This window comes from Mustela putorius, unplaced genomic scaffold, assembly GCF_011764305.1.
Source record: "Mustela putorius furo isolate JIRA1106 unplaced genomic scaffold, ASM1176430v1.1 tig00537227_pilon_pilon_pilon, whole genome shotgun sequence".
NCBI classification, from domain to species: Eukaryota; Metazoa; Chordata; class Mammalia; order Carnivora; family Mustelidae; genus Mustela; species Mustela putorius.
The window spans coordinates 39,095,227-39,115,474 of record NW_025422368.1 but is presented as its reverse complement, the minus strand read 5'-3'; the positions used below and the strand labels follow the sequence as shown (position 1 = coordinate 39,115,474).

The 20,248-nt window shown below is 39.8% G+C and overlaps 2 protein-coding genes across 3 annotated transcripts; both read left to right on the top strand.

Moving 5' to 3' along the window:
- Nucleotides 1-8,873: 8,873 nt before the first annotated feature.
- On the top strand, nt 8,874-19,150 carry APOBEC1 (apolipoprotein B mRNA editing enzyme catalytic subunit 1). 2 transcript variants are annotated; one of them, NM_001310163.1, is made up of 5 exons: nt 8,886-8,938; nt 15,577-15,604; nt 17,270-17,667; nt 18,059-18,177; nt 18,855-19,148. In NM_001310163.1, exons 1-5 carry the CDS (start codon nt 8,923-8,925, stop codon nt 19,002-19,004), a joined length of 711 nt encoding a protein of 236 aa, NP_001297092.1. In that variant the 5' UTR covers nt 8,886-8,922; the 3' UTR covers nt 19,005-19,148. The 2 variants fall into 2 exon arrangements, with proteins under 2 accessions (XP_044928772.1, NP_001297092.1); XM_045072837.1 differs by lacking the exon at nt 15,577-15,604 and having other exon boundaries at nt 8,874-8,938; nt 18,855-19,150.
- On the top strand, nt 11,913-13,333 carry LOC101678559 (lysosomal-associated transmembrane protein 4A-like). Its single transcript, XM_045073138.1, has one exon. The coding sequence runs from the start codon at nt 12,079-12,081 to the stop codon at nt 12,778-12,780; it is 702 nt and encodes a 233-aa protein (XP_044929073.1). The 5' UTR covers nt 11,913-12,078; the 3' UTR covers nt 12,781-13,333.
- Nucleotides 19,151-20,248: the final 1,098 nt, after the last annotated feature.

Sequence of the window (20,248 nt, the reverse complement as noted above, 5' to 3'; positions counted from 1 at the left end):
ATAAAATAATATGAATAATAATATTAAAATAGTACCTGATACTTAAATTTCTTTCTAGTCTTTTATTGTTGTCATATATGATTTTTATAGCTGAGATCACATTGTTTATATAATTTTGTATCTCTCTGTACTCAATGTGACCATAGGAATTTTTTTTCAAATCACCAATATCTACATAGTTCATTTAGTGGCTATATTATATATGATTATTTAGATACATATATTACTTAAGGGAGTGTTTATCATTGGGATTTATATTGTTTACAGTTTTCAGAGTGAAATAGTGTTATGACTTTTTGTTCATATGTCATTGTCGATATTTTGTCCCCACTTAGAAAAATTTTAAACCTGGAATTACATTCAAAGGTTTAAATTGACTCCTGGGGTAAAATGCAAAATTCACAGACTTCAAATACAAAACTCTAGACTTGGTTGGATACTTTGGATTGCACCAGGAAGTATGAATTCACTCATTTCCCTGTTGGGAGAACTAAAGCGCAAGTTTGTCAATCACTGCTTTATTTACTCCCTTCTTTAATGCCATTTGTTACAATCTTCTGTCAACTTCACCACTCTCACCTGGATTACTGCCACAACTTTTAATTTTTGTTTTATTTTTAGATTTTTAAAAAATGTTGGTCATTATAATTTAACTACATTACAAACACACATAAAGATGCCTATCTAACCCTCCCAGTCTCTTCCCATTCTCCTAATGAAACCACCATCCTGGGGTACATCCTGGGTAGCCTAGTTGGTTAAGTATCTGCCTTCGGCTCAGGTCATGATCCCAGCCAGGGTCCTGGGATCTAGCCCAGAATCAGGCTTCCTGCTCAGTAAGGAGTCTGCTTCCCTCTCTGTCTCTCTGCCCCTTTCCACTTCTCATTCTCTCTCAAATAAATACATTTTTTTAAATCCTAAGGGAAAAAAAAGAAACCACCATCCTGAAGTTGATGTCTTTCCCATTCCCATTCTGTAATTTTACTACATAGGTTTAGAACCAAAGATAATGTAAAGCATTGCTGCTTAAATATGTAAACTTTATAGAAGCAGTATTGGAGTATATTCTTCTACCACTTGTTTTTCCTCTTTTGTTTCAGAGATTCTTACAGGTTAATATAGTTAGGGATATAATTGATCCCCCCCCCCACCCGCAACCACCACCCAGGCACCCCCAACTGCTGAGCAGTAATCCATGACATGTATATTTCACAATAGATTAATCTGTTACTGAACGCTGAAGGCATTCAAACAAACTGCAACAATCATTTCAATAGAATGGACACAATTTTTTTTTTTTTTTTTTTTTTTTGCAATCTCCTCCTGTAGCCAGGACTTCAGTGTAGAACAGCAGTGAACGGGTAATTTATAAGGACAATGGAGATGAGGCTACAGAACTTGTAGCAACTCTGAATGCCTATCCTTGAACACAAACAAAACAATGTATAAAAAGCACTTTGTCAAATGCATCATTTGAAATGAAAACACTGGGACACCTGGGTGGCTCAGTTGGTGAAGCAGCTGCCTTCGGCTCAGGTCATGATCCCGGTGTCCTGGGATCGAGTCCCACATGGGGGGGGGTCCTTGCTCAGCAGGGAGCCTGCTTCTCCCTCTGCCTCTGCCTGCCTGTGCTCGCTTTCTCACTCTCCCTCTCTCTTACAAATAAATAAATGAAATGAAAACACTGTTCTGACTGATAGCAGGGGGAGATTGGCTTTAGATCTATCATTTAGAACAATTCAGTGAAACAATCACGATGTTGCAAACAATAACCACCTGCGTCAATATGTTTACAGAAGGACTTTCGAATTGTATTTGTTGAAGAAAGAGCTGAGCAATCAATGTGACAGAACAAAGATAGGTGGTTGTTTTGGTAAACATAGCAATACTTTGGTGGGGGTGCTAATGCGGTCCCAGCATTCCTGGTAGTGCATTCAGCCTTGAACAAGTGAGTCTGATTAGCATAAACAAAATTCATAAAATTTCACCTGCAAATCAGTCATTAATATATGGGCTTATCATAAGATGCCAAGGGAAGAGGGTTAGCTAGCATAGTGTGTGTGATGGAAAAGTGCACATGGAAAACAAGTTAGCATAGAACATGTATTGGGAAATCAGAGGAAGGGAATTAGTTAAATGATCCAAATGGCAAGATCGATTAACCTCCAGGTCCAGATACTAGAGGAATTATAGTCATTTCAGATCATACCCTTCTATTAATATTCTTTAATTGGGCAACAACATGCTTGCTTGGATAATGGCTTTCTTATTTATAATATGACATGCTAAGCTTGCTTTATTGAGTAAATAAGCTGCTCATATTGATTGGAATGGTCCCAAATCATGCTGGACAAATATTACAAATCATCTTGTACTGGCAACCCTTTCGGATCCCCTCCCTCTTCTGGAGCTTTGTACCATTTTTACTATCTATCACTCAATAAACCTTGCTTTGCTGCCAAAAACAAAAACAAAAACAAAAACAAATCATCCTGTGGTGCAGATTATTTCTGAACTAAATTATCTTTACAGTTTTATTTCATTGAACTGATCTTTATTTTTTATATACTATCATTTTAAAAATATACTTTATATATGTTTAAATATGCTTTTAAAAATATACTTACTGAATTTTTATTTCAGCATAACAATAATTTATTTTATAGTATTTTGGGAGAAATCTGGTTATTCAATCTTCTCCTTGCTTGTGTTCTATGTAGATAGATATTTGCAATAAGGACTACTTTTTGGTATAAAAGGTAATCTGATCCAAGTGTTTAGGAGATAATTTGAGATTTTAGAAGAGAGTTGCACAAAATCAAAATACATTCTTTAAATCATCTGTCATTAAAATATTAGAACAGAAATAGTAGTAATTAGGGGGCACTCAGTCTAGTAAAATAGTAGAGCCAGTAAATGGGTGGCTCAGTCAGTTAAGTGTCTGTTTTTGGCTCAGGTCATGATCTCTGGTGCTGGGATTGAGCCCTGCATGGGGGCTTAGCTGCTTGACAAGGAGTTGGCTTCTCTCTTTCTCTCTCTCCCTCTGCCCTTCCTCACCACTCGTTTTCTCTCTCTCTCTAATAAATTAAAAAGTAAATCTTTAAAAAAATAAAAAATAATAAAAGAAATAATAGTAATTATAAAATGCCATTATTCCACGGTTAGTGGTATTCACCAAAGTATTAGAGTAGTGAAAATATTAAAGAAATAATACTTGCAGACTAGAATGGGGGAAAAAATGGAGGTTTGAATAAAAAAGTACTCATTGAAAATTAAGAAAGAGTTGGTCTATGTTATAGTAATTCATGGTTATGGAGCACATAACTAATAGTGTCTTCTTTTTTTTTTAAGGTTTTATTTATTTATTTGACAGACAGATCACAAGTAGGCAGAGAGACAAGCAGAGAGAGAGGAGGAAGCAGGCTCCCTGCCGAGCAGAGAGCCCGATGTGGGGCTTGATCCCAGGACCCCGGGATCATGACCTGAGCTGAAGGCAGAGGCTTTAACCCACTGAGCCACCCAGACACCCCTAAGTAGTCTTCTATCTAGCAGACAGTCCTCCGCATTTAAGGCGAAAATTTCAATCACTTTCAGGACTGCTGGAGTCCCCATTTCTCTGGGGTCTTTCCATTGCTTGGGCCTTCTTTATATGTAGGAAGAGTGAGCGCTGACTTCAGTGTGCCATTGTCCTCCTCTGGGAAGAGCAAAGGAGAATGGCCTATAGAAAACCAGAGTTCAGAGATGCCTGGGTGGCTCAGTTGGTTAAGCGTCTGCTTTCAACCCAGGTCAAGATCTCAGGATTCCAGGGAGCCTGCTTCTTCCTCTGCCTGCCCCTCCCCCGCTCACAAGCGTGATAACAGGTGACTAAAATCTTAAAAAAAAATTTTTTTAAATAAAGACTTTCCGGGACCTGACTTGGCTCCTGCTTACAGAGTACAACACCGACTTCAGTGCTCCTTCTCTCCTGCCACCAGCCTATGAAGGATCTGTCTTCCTTTCCTGACCTTTCTCACCTCACACCTTGAGTTCTTTCTGCCTTACACCACGATTCCTGAGGCTGCATTGCTAAATTTACTTCTGAATTGAATGGAGTTGTTGCTGCTAGATTTCCTGAGTCCACTAAGGATTTTGATTTACGTTCTGTGCTTAATACATTTATATTATATTATATTATATTATATTATATTATATTATATTATATTATTTATTTTAAAGATTTATTTATTTTGGAGCGGGAGGGGAATAGGGAAAGCCAGAATTTCAGACTCTCTGCTGAAAGCAGAGCCTGACACGGAGCTCCATCCCATGACCCTGAGATCGTACCTGACTCGACCGAGCCACCCAGGCACTCCTATATTATTTTTTTAAAAGTTATTTAAAATTAATAAAAGGGTAGCCATTTCTTTCTTCTTCAGTTCTGTTGTTGGCAGGTTGGTTCACTCCTGAGTTAATGAAGTTTTCTCCTGGGGCCATTATGCCCAGGGCTAGAGAAGTGCATGCCATTTCTGACTTCATGGCTATGGGACACACATTACCTTCTTTCTCAGCTAGAACATTAAATGTCTGATAAACTGGTCTACAACTAGGTGTGTGCCCTGTAAGTAAAGTTATGTGCTCTGATTTGGGTGGGATAGCGCAGAGTAGGACTTCTTATTTCAAAATATAAATAAATGGGATGCCTGGATGGCTCAATCACTTAAGCATCTGCCGTCAACTTGGGTCATGATCCCAAGGTCTTAGGATTAAGCCCCACATGGGGCTTTCTGCTCAGCAAGGAGTCTACTTCTCCCTCTCCCTCCTCCTGCTCCCTTTCTCTCTCAAACAAATAAATAAAATCTTTTAAAAAATCATCATTTTTGATAAAGAAAATGTGGTCTATATATACTATGGAATATTATACCTCCATCAGAAAGGATGAATACCCAACTTTTGTATCAACATGGATGGGACTGGAGGAGATTATGCTGAGTGAAATAAGTCAAGCAGAGAGAGTCAATTATCATACAGTTCTGCTTATTTGTGGAGCATAAGGAATAAAACAGAGGACATGGGGAGATTGAGAGGAGAAGGGAGTTGGGGGAAATTGAAGGAGGAGATGAACCATGAGAGACTGTGGGCTCTGAGAAACAAACTGAAGGTTTTGGAGGGGATGGGGGTGGGAGGTTTGGTGAGCCTGGTGATGGGTATTATGGAGGGCACGTATTGCATGGAGCACTGGGTGTGGTGCCTACACAATGAATTCTGGAACACTGAAAAGAAATAAAAAAAATTAAAATTAAAAAAAATTCATCATTTTAAAGTAAATTCAGTGGTTTTAATAACTATATTCACAAGTATAAAACCATTACCACCATCTAACTCCAGAACATTTTTATTAACCCCTAAAATAAACCCCATTCCCATTAGCAGATAGTTCCCAAGTCCTTTCACCCCTTGCCCCCATCCTCTCGAAACCACTAATGTACTTTTTATCTCTATGGATTTGCCTCTTCTGGAAGTCTCATTCAAACAGACTCATTCAACTTATGACCTTTTGTGACTGGGTTCTTTCACTGAGGATAATGTTTTCAAGCTTTATCTGTGTTGTAGCATGTATCACTACTTCTTTCCTTTTTATAGCTGAATAATATTTCACTGTATGGTTATCCCATAACTTATTTATCCATTCATCAGTTGACGGACACTTGAATTGTTTCTACCTTTTAGCTAGTATGAGTTTTTTATTTTAAGGTTTAATTTGAATTTTATTTACTTACTTTTTTTTTAGAGAGAGGGAGAGGGAGGGAGCACATATGTAAGGGTTGGAGGAAGGGTAGAGGTTAAAGAGAGAAAGAGATTTTTTTTTTTAAGATTTTATTTATTTATTTATTTGACAGAGAGAGAGAGATCTCAAGTAGGCAGAGAGGCAGGCAGAGAGAGAGGGAGAAGCAAGCTCCCCACTGAGCAGGGAGCCTGGCATGGGGCTTGATCCCAGGACCCTGGGACCATGACCTGAGCCAAAAGCAGAGGCTTAATTCTCTGAGCCACCCAGGTGCCCCAAGAAAAAGAATCTTAAGCAGGTTCTGTGCTGGGCTTGATCTCATGACACTGAGATCATGATCTAAACTGAAATCAAGAGTCAGATGCTTAACTGACCAAGCCACCCAATGCCCTTAAAAGATTTTATTTTTAAGTAATTTCTACACCCAAGATGGGACTCCAACTCATAGCCCTGAGGTCAAGAGTCACACACTCCATCAACTGAGCCAGCCCAGGGCCCTGGTTATTATGATTAATACTGCAATTCAAGTTCATGTACAAGTTTTTGTGTGGAGATATATTTTTAATTCTTTTGGAATTGTCAGATCATTTGGTTACTTTATGTTTAATATTTTGAGGGACTGTCAAGCTATTTTCCAGAGTGGTTGTACACACCATTTAACATTACTAACAGCAATTCACAAGAGTTCTAGTTTTTCCATATCTTCACCAATATTTGCTACTGTCGTGTTTTTTTATTAAAGCCATCCTAGAGGTTATGAAGTGGTATTTCCTTGTGTGTGTGTTTTAAGATTTTATTTATTTATTTGACACAGAGAGCGCAAGTAGGCAGAGTGGCACAGAGAGGGAGAAGCAGGCTCCCTACCAAGCAGAGACCCCTACATGGGGCTCAATCCCTAAGCCCAAAGCAGACCCTTAACCAACTGAGCCAATTAGATATTCCATGAGGTTTTTTTTCTTTTTTCTTTTTTGGAATATATTTACTTATTTTAGAAATAGAGAGACAGAGATAGCAAGTAGAGGAGAGGCAGAGGGAGAGGGAGAGAAGCAGACTCCCTGCTGAGCACAGAGCCCCTTGTGGACCTCAATCCCATGACCCTGAGATCATGACCTAAGCCAAAACTAAGAGTCAGAGGCTCAACATACTGAGCTACCTAAGGAGCCCCAGCTCTAAGTTTTCCAACACTTAGGGTACTCAAGGGTACAGAAATACCCTTGATGACAAGAACTCAATAAAAAATCTAATAGGAACAAAGTCAAATTACACTCCATCTTAACTATTGCATATGTGCCTTCCATGAGTGTGGTCATATTAGTTTCTTCTTGCTGCTGTAACAAATACTATGAACTTAGTGGTATTAAACAACATAAATTATCATATGGGCCTGGAGGATCCTATATGCAATAGGATCTCACTGGCTAAAATCAAGGTGTCATCAGGGCAACATTTCTTAAGGAGGCTCTAGGGAAAAATCCATTTACATGCCTTTCCATGTAGGCTGTCCTCATTCTCTATCCTGGCCCCTTCCAACCATATCTCTGCTTTCATTGTCACAGGGCTTTCTCTGACTCCGATTCTTTTGCATCATTCTTACAAGGTACTTTTGATAGGGTAATAGGATAAGGGTACTCATGTTAGGATAATCTTCTTACCCCAAGGTCCTTAACTTTAATCACACCTGCAAAGTCCCATATGCCATTGTGAAGTACCACACTTACAGGTTCCAGATATAGGAGGCAGACATGGGGGGGGGGGCTGTTCTTCTACTTACCACAAATACAAATTTGAAAGACCTGGCTTCTGAAGGGCCTTCATTTATGATGTGGCACTTCTGTCTCTTCTTCAAAACTCTCACCTGCCACTTGGACAACTGCTTTGCCTACAGAAACTCTTGTTTGACTTTTATGATTAAGAACTGTCTTATATTTAGGGCTCAGGTACAGGGTTTATGGTTCTTGAGATTCAAATTCAGAAGCTCTAGATCTGAGATGCTAGAGGGAGGGAGGCTTAGATCTTGAAAGTGACCTCAATTCTGGGATTCTGTGCTGAAACATAGAGATGCCTGAGCCAGGGGTCAGGCAATAGGGGGACAATGGTAATCTGGAGCACAATATTCACTTTCTCGAAGGATGAAAAAGCAGAAGTGGACTTGGCCATACACTTAACCTTTGCTTCAAAAAGGAAGAGGGATCACCTAAGACTTGTACAATAATTACCCAACTCAGAGGCCAAAGTTCTTCTGATTTTGCATCTAACAGTGCCCTTCCTCATTCCAACAGGATTGGGGCAAAGAGCAAAATAGGAGGAAGTTGGAAATAAGTAAATAATAGCTAAAAAGCAGTCCACTGAAAGTCTTCAGGTTATACAAACAAGTTAATTCTCTCTCCCCTTTGTTCTTCCTTTGTGCTCTCTAATAAAAGAATGATGGGTCAGACTTAATTTAAGGAAAGGGAAAAATTACTAAATTCAGATGTTATCAGGGAAGAACTTAGAAATTCAGGGGTGCCTGGATGGCTCAGTTGGTTAAGTGTCTGCCTTTGGCTCTGATTATCCTGGGATTGAGCTCCAAGTGGGGCTCCCTGCTTAGAGAAAGCTTGCTTCTCCCTCTCCCTCCGCTGCTCCCCCTGTTTGGGGTCTCTCTCTCAAATAAATAAAATCTTTATCAGCACCATGCCTCTAACCAGCTGAGCTAACTGGCCAATCCAATACATAAAATCTTTTTAAAAAAGGATTAATGAGGGGCACCTGGGTGGCTCAGTGGTTTAGGCTGCTGCCTTTGGCTCGGGTCATGATCTCAGGGTCCTGGGATCGAGCCCCGCATCGGGCTCTCTGCTCCGCAGGAAGCCTGCTTCCCTCTCTCTCTCTCTCTGCCTGCCTCTCTGCCTGCTTGTGATCTCTGTCTGTCAAATAAATAAATAAAATCTTTAAAAAAAAAAAAAGGATTAATGATTTGAAGCACAAGTTTTCTTATCAACATATTGATGCAAATCCCTATATCTTGTACAATCTAGATACCCAGTAATTGGCTGATACTCAGGACTGAGTCATCCTCTGCCCAAGCCAGGTAGTGGTGGTCACACCTACCATGTTCAGGCATGTTGTTGGTAAGAGCAATCAGCACGATATACAGTTCCAGGGGAAAAGTCCAGTAACAGAGCACCATGGCTTCTGACAAAGGTAAACCGGACCTGGGGGCCTGGCAAACTCCTTGTTCTTGAAAAAGGCAAAAATCTCTGTGTGTGTGTGTGTGTGTGTGTGTGTGTGTGTGTGTCCTGCCTGTGCTTGTGTCCTTAGGCATTTTTCAATTTTCCTATTTACTATTATATTGATATTATTCTTAAACAGGATTTATTATTGTTACTAATACTAACTATTCACATCCACAAATGATTTTGATCAAATGATACCAAATCAATGCTTATTTCACCATAATAAAAAATTAAGTAAAAAAAAATGCAACTGTTAATAGTTTAAAATAGCAACAAAAGTGAAAGCACAAGGGCGTGTTAATTGATAATTTAAGATTCAGTTACTTAACGTTGTAGAAATTCATGGGAGAGGGAAAACACTTCAGGATGTGGAAGGAAATGATTTTCAGCTGACATGGGATTTGAGCAGGATCTTGAAAGGGTAGAATTTGGATGGGCAAAGAGAAAGAGAGTCTTGGTTGACACAAAAAGTTTGAGAGAATTTACAAATATAAATATATTTGGAACTATATAGAGAGTAAACTGAGTATAAATATATATGGAAATACATTTGGAAATACAAAGAGTAAACCTATTAGGCTCTAGGAGAGTCTGGTGAAATACTCTGCAGTGAGATTAGAAAGCAAAGCTGGAGGGACACCGGGGTGGCACAGTTGGTCATGCACCGACTCTTGCTTGGTTTTGCTCAGGTCACAATCTCAGGGTCTGGATCTCAAGGTCATGAATTGGAGCCCCACGTTGGGCTCTGGCTCAGCCAGGAGTCTGCTTGAGAATTCTCTCTCTGCTCCTCCCCACCACTCTCTCTCTCTCAAATAAATAAATAAAACTTAAAAAAAAAAAAAAAAAAAAGGAAAGCAAACCTGGAATGATCCTGGAGTGATATTACAGAGGGCTTTGAATACTAGGCTAAGGAAATTGAAGCAGATTTTGGTCAGAGAAGATCTTTGGAGAATTTGTGAATCTCATAGTGATGACTAAAATAGTGTTTTTATTTTATTTTATTTTATTTTATTTTATTAGAGAGAGAGCAAGTGAGCAGGGGAAGAAGCAGAGGGAAAGAATATCCAAGCAGACTCTCACTGAGCACGGAGCCTGATGTGAGGCTTAATCTCACAAGCCATGAGATCAGGGTTTGTGCTGAATCCAAGAGTCAGATGCTTAACCAACTAAGCCACCCAGATGCCTGTTATTTTAATTTTTTTAGAGCAGGAGAGAGGCAGAGAAAGAAAGAGAATCTTAAGCAGGCTCCACACCCAGAGTGGCTCGACACCGGGCTTGATCTCACAACCCTGAGATTGTGACCTAAGCTGAAATCAAGAGTCAGATGCTTAACCAACTGAGCCACCCAGGTGTGCCTAAAATAGTGCTTTAGACATACTTAGCTGGCACTTGGTGGCTTTGTGACTGGTAGCAGAAAAGACTTGGGAGCAAAGAGATCAGTGAGGAGACTTTGCATAAATGTGGGCATGATGATAGGAGAGGATACACAAATCAGTCTTGGGTTTTAAGAAACAATATATTGAGGCGCCTGGGTGGCTTAGTGGTTAAGCCACTGCCTTCGGCTTAGGTCATGATCTTGGGGTCCTGGGATCGAGCCCGGCATCGGGCTCTCTGCTCAGCAGGGAGCCTGCTTCCTCCTCTCTCTCTGCCTGCCTCTCTGCCTGCTTGTGATCTCTCTCTGTCAAATAAATAAATAAAATCTTAAAAAAAAAAAAGAAAGAAACAATATATATTTTTTCTCCATTATCCTTTTCCTCTACAAAAATTCTCTTCTGAGTGGCATGTTGGGGGAAAGACTAAAGGCATTATTTAGCTGAAATATCCGAATAATTTTCCTAGACTTTCCTCAGACTATCCCAACTCCTGTGGCTCATTGTGCATCATTGCCTTGCATGAAAGGGGTAGATACTAAGAATATATCTCACTCTCTCTGTAGTTCTCACTGCTGCTTCACCCACCATGAATTCGACCTTCTTCTATAGGTATCGCCTCTGTTTCTACAGGGTTCCCTCTGTGTGGACCTGCTGGTTCAAAGGCCCCAATTTGGATTGTCTGAGAAGCACCCATTTCAAGGTGTTAGCCACCCTCTTCCTCCACCAGCTCAGTGTTTAAATTCCCTGTATATCCTCTTAAGGATAAGGTCTCACTTAGGATAGTGTTTCTTGACTCCTGACTCTGTCTTTTTTTTTTTTTTTTTTAAGATTTTATTTATTTATTTGACACAGAGAGAGAGAGATCACAAGTAAGCAGAGAGGCAGGCAGAGAGAGAGGGGAAGCAGGCTCCCTGCTGAGCACAGAGCCTGATGCTGGGCTCGATCCCAGGACCCCAAGATCATGACCTGAGCCAAAGGCAGACACTCAATCCATTGAGCCACCGAGGCACCCAGTCCTGTTTTTTTTTTTTTTTTTTTTTTAAACATCTGGCTAATTTCTTTTTTAAAGGTTCCATACTCCAGGGGTACCTGGGTGGCTCAGTTGGTTAAGTGACCAACTCTTAATTTTGGCTTAGGTCATGATCTCAGGGTATCAACCACCACCACCACCCCTCTAGCATTCCATGCTGGGCTTAAATCCTGTTAAAATTCTCTCTCTCCCTCTGCCCCTCCCCACTGCTCCTGCACATGCTTTCTCTCTCTCAAAAAAAGGTCCCACCCTCCAACTAGGATCATTTTCCATCTCTAGGAAACGGCACCATGGATCTTCTCTGGACTATCCCTCTACCATCTAGTACAAATGCACAGACAGTTGCAGCCAGCACAAACATACACAGAGCTGGGGAGGAAAAATTTTCCTCTACCCTCATAGATTCTGTTTTTGGGTGCCTTCAGATTTAAACTAACAAAAGACAGATTAGCGAAAGAAAAGACAAACATGCATACAAGAGTTCACAAAAATGTGATTCAAAGAGGTGTTTAGAGTTTGGGGCTTAAATACCACCGGAACACTCAGTGCGCAGGTGCGAAGGAGCTGGCTGGGGCCCGGGCCGGGGGCGGGCTTGAAGACGCGTCGTTTGGTGTTGGAAACTGTGGCACAGCTATCTGGGTTCGACCTTTGGGCGGAGAGCGTTTGTCAGGGGCCCATCCGAGAACGAAGCTTGTGAGATTCCCGATGGTGTCCATGACTTTCAAACGGAGCCGCAGCGACCGGTTCTACAGCACCCGGTGCTGCGGCTGTTGCCATGTCCGCACCGGGACGATCATTCTGGGGACCTGGTACATGGTGATAAACCTATTGATGGCAATTTTGCTGACTGTGGAAGTAACTCATCCAAACTCAATGCCAGCTGTCAACATTCAGTATGAAGTCATTGGCAATTACTATTCATCTGAGAGAATGGCTGATAATGCCTGTGTTCTTTTTGCCGTCTCTGTTCTTATGTTTATAATCAGTTCAATGCTGGTATATGGAGCAATTTCTTATCAAGTGGGTTGGCTGATTCCATTCTTCTGTTACCGGCTTTTTGACTTCGTTCTCAGTTGCCTGGTTGCTATCAGTTCTCTTACTTACTTGCCAAGAATCAAGGAGTATCTGGATCAATTATCTGATTTTCCCTACAAAGATGACCTCCTGGCATTGGACTCCAGCTGCCTTCTCTTCATTGTTCTTGTGTTCTTCGCCTTATTCATCATTTTTAAGGCATATCTAATCAACTGCGTTTGGAACTGCTACAAGTATATCAACAACAGAAACCTGCCAGAGATCGCCGTGTACCCTGCCTTTGAAGCACCTCCGCAGTATGTTTTGCCAACCTACGAAATGGCCGTGAAGATGCCTGAGAAAGAGCCACCGCCTCCTTACATACCTGCCTGAAGAAATTCTGCCTTTGTCAATAAACCCTATACCAGCTTTTTGTCTTGTTTATTTTACAGAATGCTGCAATACAGGGCTCTTCAAACTTGTTTGATATAAAATACATTTTCCTTTGTTTAAGCATTTATTTTCAAACACTAACAAGCCTTTTGGACATCTATTCAAAGTCTCTTTTTTTTTGTTTTGTTAAGTCTATACATTTTAATAGTATTTGGAGACAATCTAGGTTAAGCAAGAGCAAAGTGCCATTGTTTGCCTTTAATGGGGGGGTGGGGAGGGGGTATTCTCTACACATTCTCTTTTTTAACTTTGCACTTTCTTTATATAATAGTTTGCATTTTGGCTCTTTGCTGCCCTGGATACTTTCAGGAAGAGTGACTTAAGTATTCAGGGTGAATGAGTTGGTTATAAGATCTGAAGTTCTCAGCTATGAGAACAGGAACAATACATAACATTTTAACTTTTGACTGTGGAAGATGATGGTTGCATGTTTCTAATTTGTATGTGTTTTCCATCTTTGTGATAAGATGCTTTAATAAATCTCTTAAATATTTAAAAAAAAAATACCACCGTAAGAGGAAAAGCAGAGATGCACAAGAGCACTTATAGAAAAACAAATAAACTTTTAGGAAATCTAGATGGGCCCTTGGGAGACTGGATGGACATATGCTTTTGTGACCATGTGTGTGGGTGTATCTTGAGTGGTAAGAGTCAGTCTCTCCTGGTTTGTTCCAGGGGATGGGACTTACGACAACTGATTTCTTTTGAGTTCTTTTGGAAGGCTCTGTTTGTAGGAAAATAAGAGATTTCAGGGGAAGACAGTCTATTTTTGAATGTCTTCAGATCCAAATAATTTTTATGCCAGTGGCATACTCTGGACCCCTCCACACACACACACACACACACACACACACACACAACCACACCCCCCCCCCACAGCCTTGGGCAAAATTCCTCCCATTTTGGAGGAATTGTCTTCCAAGTCTTGTGACTCTTTTTTGGCTTAAAAACACCATCTCAGAGTTAAGGTTTGCCAGCAGGATAGGCTGAACGTCCTGCCCGCATCGCCACACAGCCACTTCACCCTCAGAGGTGGCAATGACTTGTGCATCTCTCTGGTCCCCTGAGAAAGGGTATCATGTTAGGATAGCCTTTTGCTCTGTGTCTTCTCTTTCTTGGAAAAGAGAGACTGGTAATGGAAACAATTGCACCTTTTGATTTATGACTGCTTCCCCAAATTTTAGATTTCAAATAACCAGGAAGCAAACCCTTAACAGGAATGCTTGTTGCTAAAATAAATGTCCACGTTTCTCCAAATAAAACAAATGACTCGCATTTCTGCCCTCAGAGCTTTAGAATTCTGTTCTGTGAATATTCTGAATTCAGGTCAAGCCAGTGTCCATTTCATTTTCAAAGCTCTGAGTCTTGAGAAGTATGGGCCTCTAAAATCTAGTATTTGTACTTGGATAGTCCTCACATGTGCTAATGGCTTCCCAGGACACTTCAAATAAAATCCGTGGCTTAGTATATAAACTCCATGAGCGTAAAGATAGAGATTTTTTTTTGTTCCCTGTTCCTGTATTTCAAAGAGTGCTTAACATTTAGTAAGCCCCTCATTAACAGCTCTACCAGCTGAGCCAGCCAGACACCCCGGTGTTGTTGTTTTTATTTTTTTAATTTTTATTTATTTATTTTTTAAGAGGTAGCTTTATTTATTTAAAAAAATTTTTTAAAGATTTTATTTATTTATTTGACAGACAGAGATCACAAGTAGGCAGAGAGGCAGGCAGAGAGAGAGGGGAGGAAGCAGGCTCCCTGCGGAGCAGAGAGCCCGATGTGGGGTTCGATTCCAGGACCCTGGGATCATGACCTGAGCCAAAGGCATAGGCTTTAACCCACTGAGCCACCCAGGTGCCCCTGTGTTGTTGTTTTTAATTAAGAAACACCCAAACTATTTACAAGAGAGACTGTACCAATTTACATTCCCACCAGCAATATATGAGAGATCCACTTTCTCTGCACAATGTTGTTATCTATCTATCTATCTATAGCTATCCTATAATGGATAGTAGTGAGATTCATTCAAATATTTTCTCAACAAGTATCTATTGCTAACCAACATGTTTCAGGCAGTGTGATAGGGTCTGGAACAAGATATACATAATCCATATCTCACATAATCTACAATTCAGTGTTATTATAGACATATAAATAACAATCAAAATACAGCGTGATTGGGGCACCTGGGTGGCTCAGTCTTCAAGTGTCTGCCTTTGGTTTGGGTCATGATCCCAGGGTCTTGGGATCAAGCCCTGCATCGGGCTCCCTGTTCAGTGGGAAGCCTGCTTCTCCCTCTCCCACCTCTCCACCTCCACTCGCTCGTATTCCCTTTCTCACTATCAACAAATCTATTTACTTAGATTTTATTTATTTCTGTCAAATAAATAAATAAAATATAAAAAAAATACAGCATGATTGCTATGATGAAGGAGGTACAAGATGCTATGGAAACATAGAGAAATTACCATAGGAGCCTCTGAGGAATGACTTTCTCATTGCACTTAATCATTCTTGTAGGAGCCTTAAGGAGGATTACTTGGTTTGGGATTGGACAAACAGGTTTTGGCAAAGCCCTTAGAAACTTGCTTTTCTTAATGGTCCAATCCAGTTAATACAGGAGAAAATTTTTCACTCCATTTTCTGATATGGTTTGCAGGTTTGGAAAATCAGAGTATTTTTTTCTTAGCTAAATTTGTATGTGGGTGTTATCTGACATAATCATCTCTTGGTCAACAGGTCCTTCAGCAGGAGATGCCACCTTGAGGTAAGAATAAAACTATCAGAGTGAGCATTTAATACAACCAAGAATAAGTGGATTTAAGAGCTATAGGACTATAGCTTTCCATATTTTTCCTTTCTTCTTTTATCATGCTCCTACTCTTTTCTTTTTGCCTTTTCTTTTTTTAAAAGATTTATTTATCTACTTATTTATTTGACAGAGAGAATGATCACAAGTAGGCAGAGAGTCAGACAGAGAGAGATAGGGAAGCAGGCTTTCCGCTGAGCAGAGAGCCCAATGTGGGTCTCGATCCCAGGAACCTGAGATCATGACCCGAGCCAAAAGCAGAGGCTTAACCCACCGAGTCACCCAGGTGCCACTGTTTTTACCTTTTCTAACTTCGTTCTCTACGATCACTGCTTTCTGTATCTTTGCTTGTATGTCTTTTGGTTTTTGTTCAAGTAAATTACCTTCCAGCTTTGTTCCACTTTTGCCTTGCCTCTGTTTCTTCTCTGTTTAAATCACATGATTGTATAGCCATTAGTGAAAAGTCTGGAGAATTCATTTGTCACTTTGATTTCATCCTTTTGTTTTATACTATACGCCCATTTTTCAGATTTAGCATGATAGCAGGGGGAATATATTATCTCATGATGGGTGGAAGGACTGATCTATGTAATAAATAAATGTAATACTTTAGGGATGAGTGGAAATATTAGGGTGTAGTAAGCTGATGACTCAACCGTATTGCAAAGAAGAGTCCTCAGCACAATCCTGAGTCTCCCCTGAGTTCCAGCTTTGACGCATGGAAAATATTAAATCTAAAGATGTCATTGGGAGGGGTGCCTGGTTGGCTCAGTCAGTAGAGCCTGTGACTCTTGATCTCAGTGTCATAAGTTTGAGCCCCACGTTGGGTGTAGAGATTACTTAAAAATAAAATCTTAAAAAAATAAATGAATAAAGATGTCATTGGGACCAGTTTGAATTTTTTTCTTGTGAGGAATTTAGTATACAGAATTTAATGTGGAAGAATCCTGAGGCTGACTCTTTCTCTTCTCAGACTTGGCAATAGACTCTTGTTGGCAATTTGAGGCTTCTACACCTAAAATCTAGTTAGAGTCTATTGAGGCATGGTGAAGATTAACGATCAGGACCTGGCAACTCCATGATGAGATAGAAAGATTAGAAAATAAATAGAAGCCTTTATTTCATTTTTTAACAAGTATTTTATTTATTTGATAGAGAGACAGCAAGAGAGGGAACACAACCAGAGGGAGTGGGAGAGGGAGAAATGGGCTTCCTGCCGAGCAGGATCAGGGAGCCCAATACAGGGCTCAGTCCCAGGACCGTGATTATGACCCCAGCCAAAGGCAGATGCTTAGCAACGGAGTCACCCAGGTGCCCCAAAGAGAAGCCTTTAAAAGAGAAACAAGGATACATTTATATCTGATTCAAAATTAGTTGATGACAATATAGAGAGAATAGTAACCAAATAAGATGGGTTGGGAAAAATCTCTTCACTATGCTTGTGAGAGAAACTCTGATAATTCAAATGGACCTTTCTAGATAACTTGGAGAAATAGAATAGGAAACAAGGTTTCCTGAGATGTCATGTTATATATCTGCCTGACAGAAGAGGGGAGCAGGAAGTGATTTTCAAGGTGCCTCCAAAGATAGTGTGACAACATGGGAGTGCTGCTTGTGTTTCAGGAGGAGAATTGAACCCTGGGAATTTGAAGTCTTCTTTGATCCCAGAGAACTCCGTAAAGAGGCCTGCCTGCTCTATGAAATCCAGTGGGGCACAAGCCATAAGATGTGGCGAAACACAGGCAAAAACACTGCCAACCATGTGGAACTTAATTTTATAGAAAAATTTACTTCAGAAAGACGGTATTGCCCATCCACCCACTGTTCTATCACCTGGTTCCTGTCCTGGAGTCCGTGTTGGGAATGCTCCAAGGCTATTAGAGGATTTTTGAGTCAATGCCCTAGTGTCACTCTGGTTATTTATGTAACACGGCTCTTCTGGCACATGGATCCACAAAACCGGCAAGGACTCCGAGACCTCCTCAAAAGTGGTGTGACTGTCCGGATCATGAGAGCCCCAGGTAAAAACAACGAAGAATCTCACGGTTTATGAGAGACCATGGTGCTGGTATGTTTCAAGGCCAGGATAGTGGTTATCCCATTATTATTATTATTATTATTATTAATTATTATCTGAAAGTCTCAGAAGTGAAAGTCCAAAATCATGTAAGAAAGGACAGGGTCTGAACTTCATACAAAGGAAGTATCTAAAAGAGGACCCCTTTCTCCATTCCTGCCACTATGACCTCTCAGCCATCTTCATCTTTGTTCTTTTTTAGGGATTCTGGGGGAAAGTGGCCCTTCTCCAGTGCTAAAAAGGCTAATGGGTTTTCTAGACAGTATGTAAGTTGGGCTCCCTGAAGTAAATTTCTGCTGTATTTGTGAAATGAACCAAGATTTGTGTTTCCTCAGAGTATGATCATTGCTGGAAGAATTTTGTCAACTACCCACCTGGGAAAGAAGATCACTGGCCAAGATATCCTGAGCTGTGGATGAAGCTGTATGAGCTGGAACTCTACTGCATAATTCTAGTAAGTTACTCTAAGGGGCAGAGATTCTCATGCGAAAAGAAGCATCCTTCTTCAAACGCCTTTTCTGATGAATTGACATGTACTTTCCTCACCATCTTTTTGACATTTATGTTATATTTAGCTACTTGATCCATCTGAAGAAAATGTGAGAACAAAACAATCCCTCTGTCGGAAGAAAGTGGGAGAAGGGAGTGGATAAACTGATCTAAGATATATGTAGATTCCACGTTAACTTGAAATTATTATTACTATCATTATTATCACCCCACTCACGGGCTCTGCAGAATTTCACATATTCTCCTTTCCCATGTTGGTGTGTGCCATCCTATTGAAGAAATGGAGGCGTCCCATTTGTATTCTCTTCAAAGTTGTTCAGTAGTCTTCTGACTAATGTTTTAAAATGCTTGTGGTAAGGGCACCTGGGTGGCTTAGTGGGTTAAGTGGCCAGCTCTTGATTTGGGCTCAGGTCATGATCTTGGGGTGCTGGGATTAAGCCCCACATCAGGCTCCATGCTCAGCAAGGAGTCTGCTTGAGAATTCTTTCTCCCTCTGCCCCTCCCCCCTTCCCGCTCACACTTCTCTCTCTCAAATAAATAAATAAATCTTAAAATAAAATAAAATGTTTCAGGTAATAATAGTATGAAGAAAAATATTATTCTAACTTTTTTTTCTTCCAGAGTCTCCCTCCCTGTTTAAAGATTTCAAGAAGAAATCAAAAGCAGCTTACATTGTTCAGACTTACTCTTCAAAATTGCCATTACCAAATTATTCCACCCCATATCCTTTTAGATACAGGGTTGATCCAACTTCCTGTGATTTGGAGATGAACAGAGTGGTTCCTTGTGTACACTGTTTCTATAGCAGACACTGAAGACCCACAGAAGAGTGAGTGCCACCAGAATGTAGAAAATTTCAGTTTGTGTTTTTATACACCAACAACAAATGATCTGAAAAAATAAATTTTTAAAAATCCCGTTTGCAATTGTTTCAAAAATAATAAAATACTTAGGAATAAATTTGACTAAGGAAGTGAAAAGTTTGTACACTGTGAAACCTAGGTTACTGATAAAAGACAAAGGAAAAAACATAAATAAATGAAAAGATATCTCATGCTCATGGGTTGATAGAATTAATATTGTTAAAATGTCCATACTACCCAAAGTGATCCATAAATTCAATGTAATCCCTATCAAGATTCTAATGACTTTTTACAGAAATATAAAAAAATTCTAAATTTCATATGAAACCACAAAAGACCCTGAAAACCCAAAACAATTCTGAGGAACAAGATCAAAGCTGGAGGCATCATACTTTGTAATTTCAAACTATATTCCAAAGCTTCGTAATCAAAACAGTATGGTACTGGCATTAAAAATGGACTTATAGATCAATAAAGCAGAATCCCGAGCCCAGAGGTAAACCTATGCATGTATGGTCATCTGATATTTGTCAAGGAAGCAAAGAATATTCAATGAGGAAAAGATAGTCTCTTCAATAAATGGTGGTGGGAAAACTGATTTTGCACGAAAAAAAAAAAAAAGAAATGCTAAAATCTTTAAAAAAGAAAAAATGAAATGGGATCCCTATCTTATACTCCTCACAGAAATTATTTCAAAATGGGTTAAAGACTTAAATGCAAGACCTGAATCCATAAAATTCTTAGAAGGAAACATAGAGAAAAATCTCCTTGACATTAGTCTTGGTAATGATCTTATTGTTATGACACTAAAAGCACAAGCAACCGAAACAAAAATAGAAAAATGGGACTATATCAAATTAAAAAGTTTCTGCACAACAAAAGAAACAACCAACAAAATGAAAAGGCAACCTATGGAATAGGAGAAAATATTTGCAAACTACACATCTGATAAGGGGCAAATATCCAAACTATATAATGAACTTATACAAGTGTAGAGCAAAAGAACTAAGCAATCCAATTTTTAAATGGGCAAAGGACCTGAATAGACATATTTCCAAAGAAGATATTCAAATGGCCAACACCTACATGAAAAGTTGTTTAACATTACTAATCATTAGGGAAATGCAAAACTATAATGAGATACCACCTCAC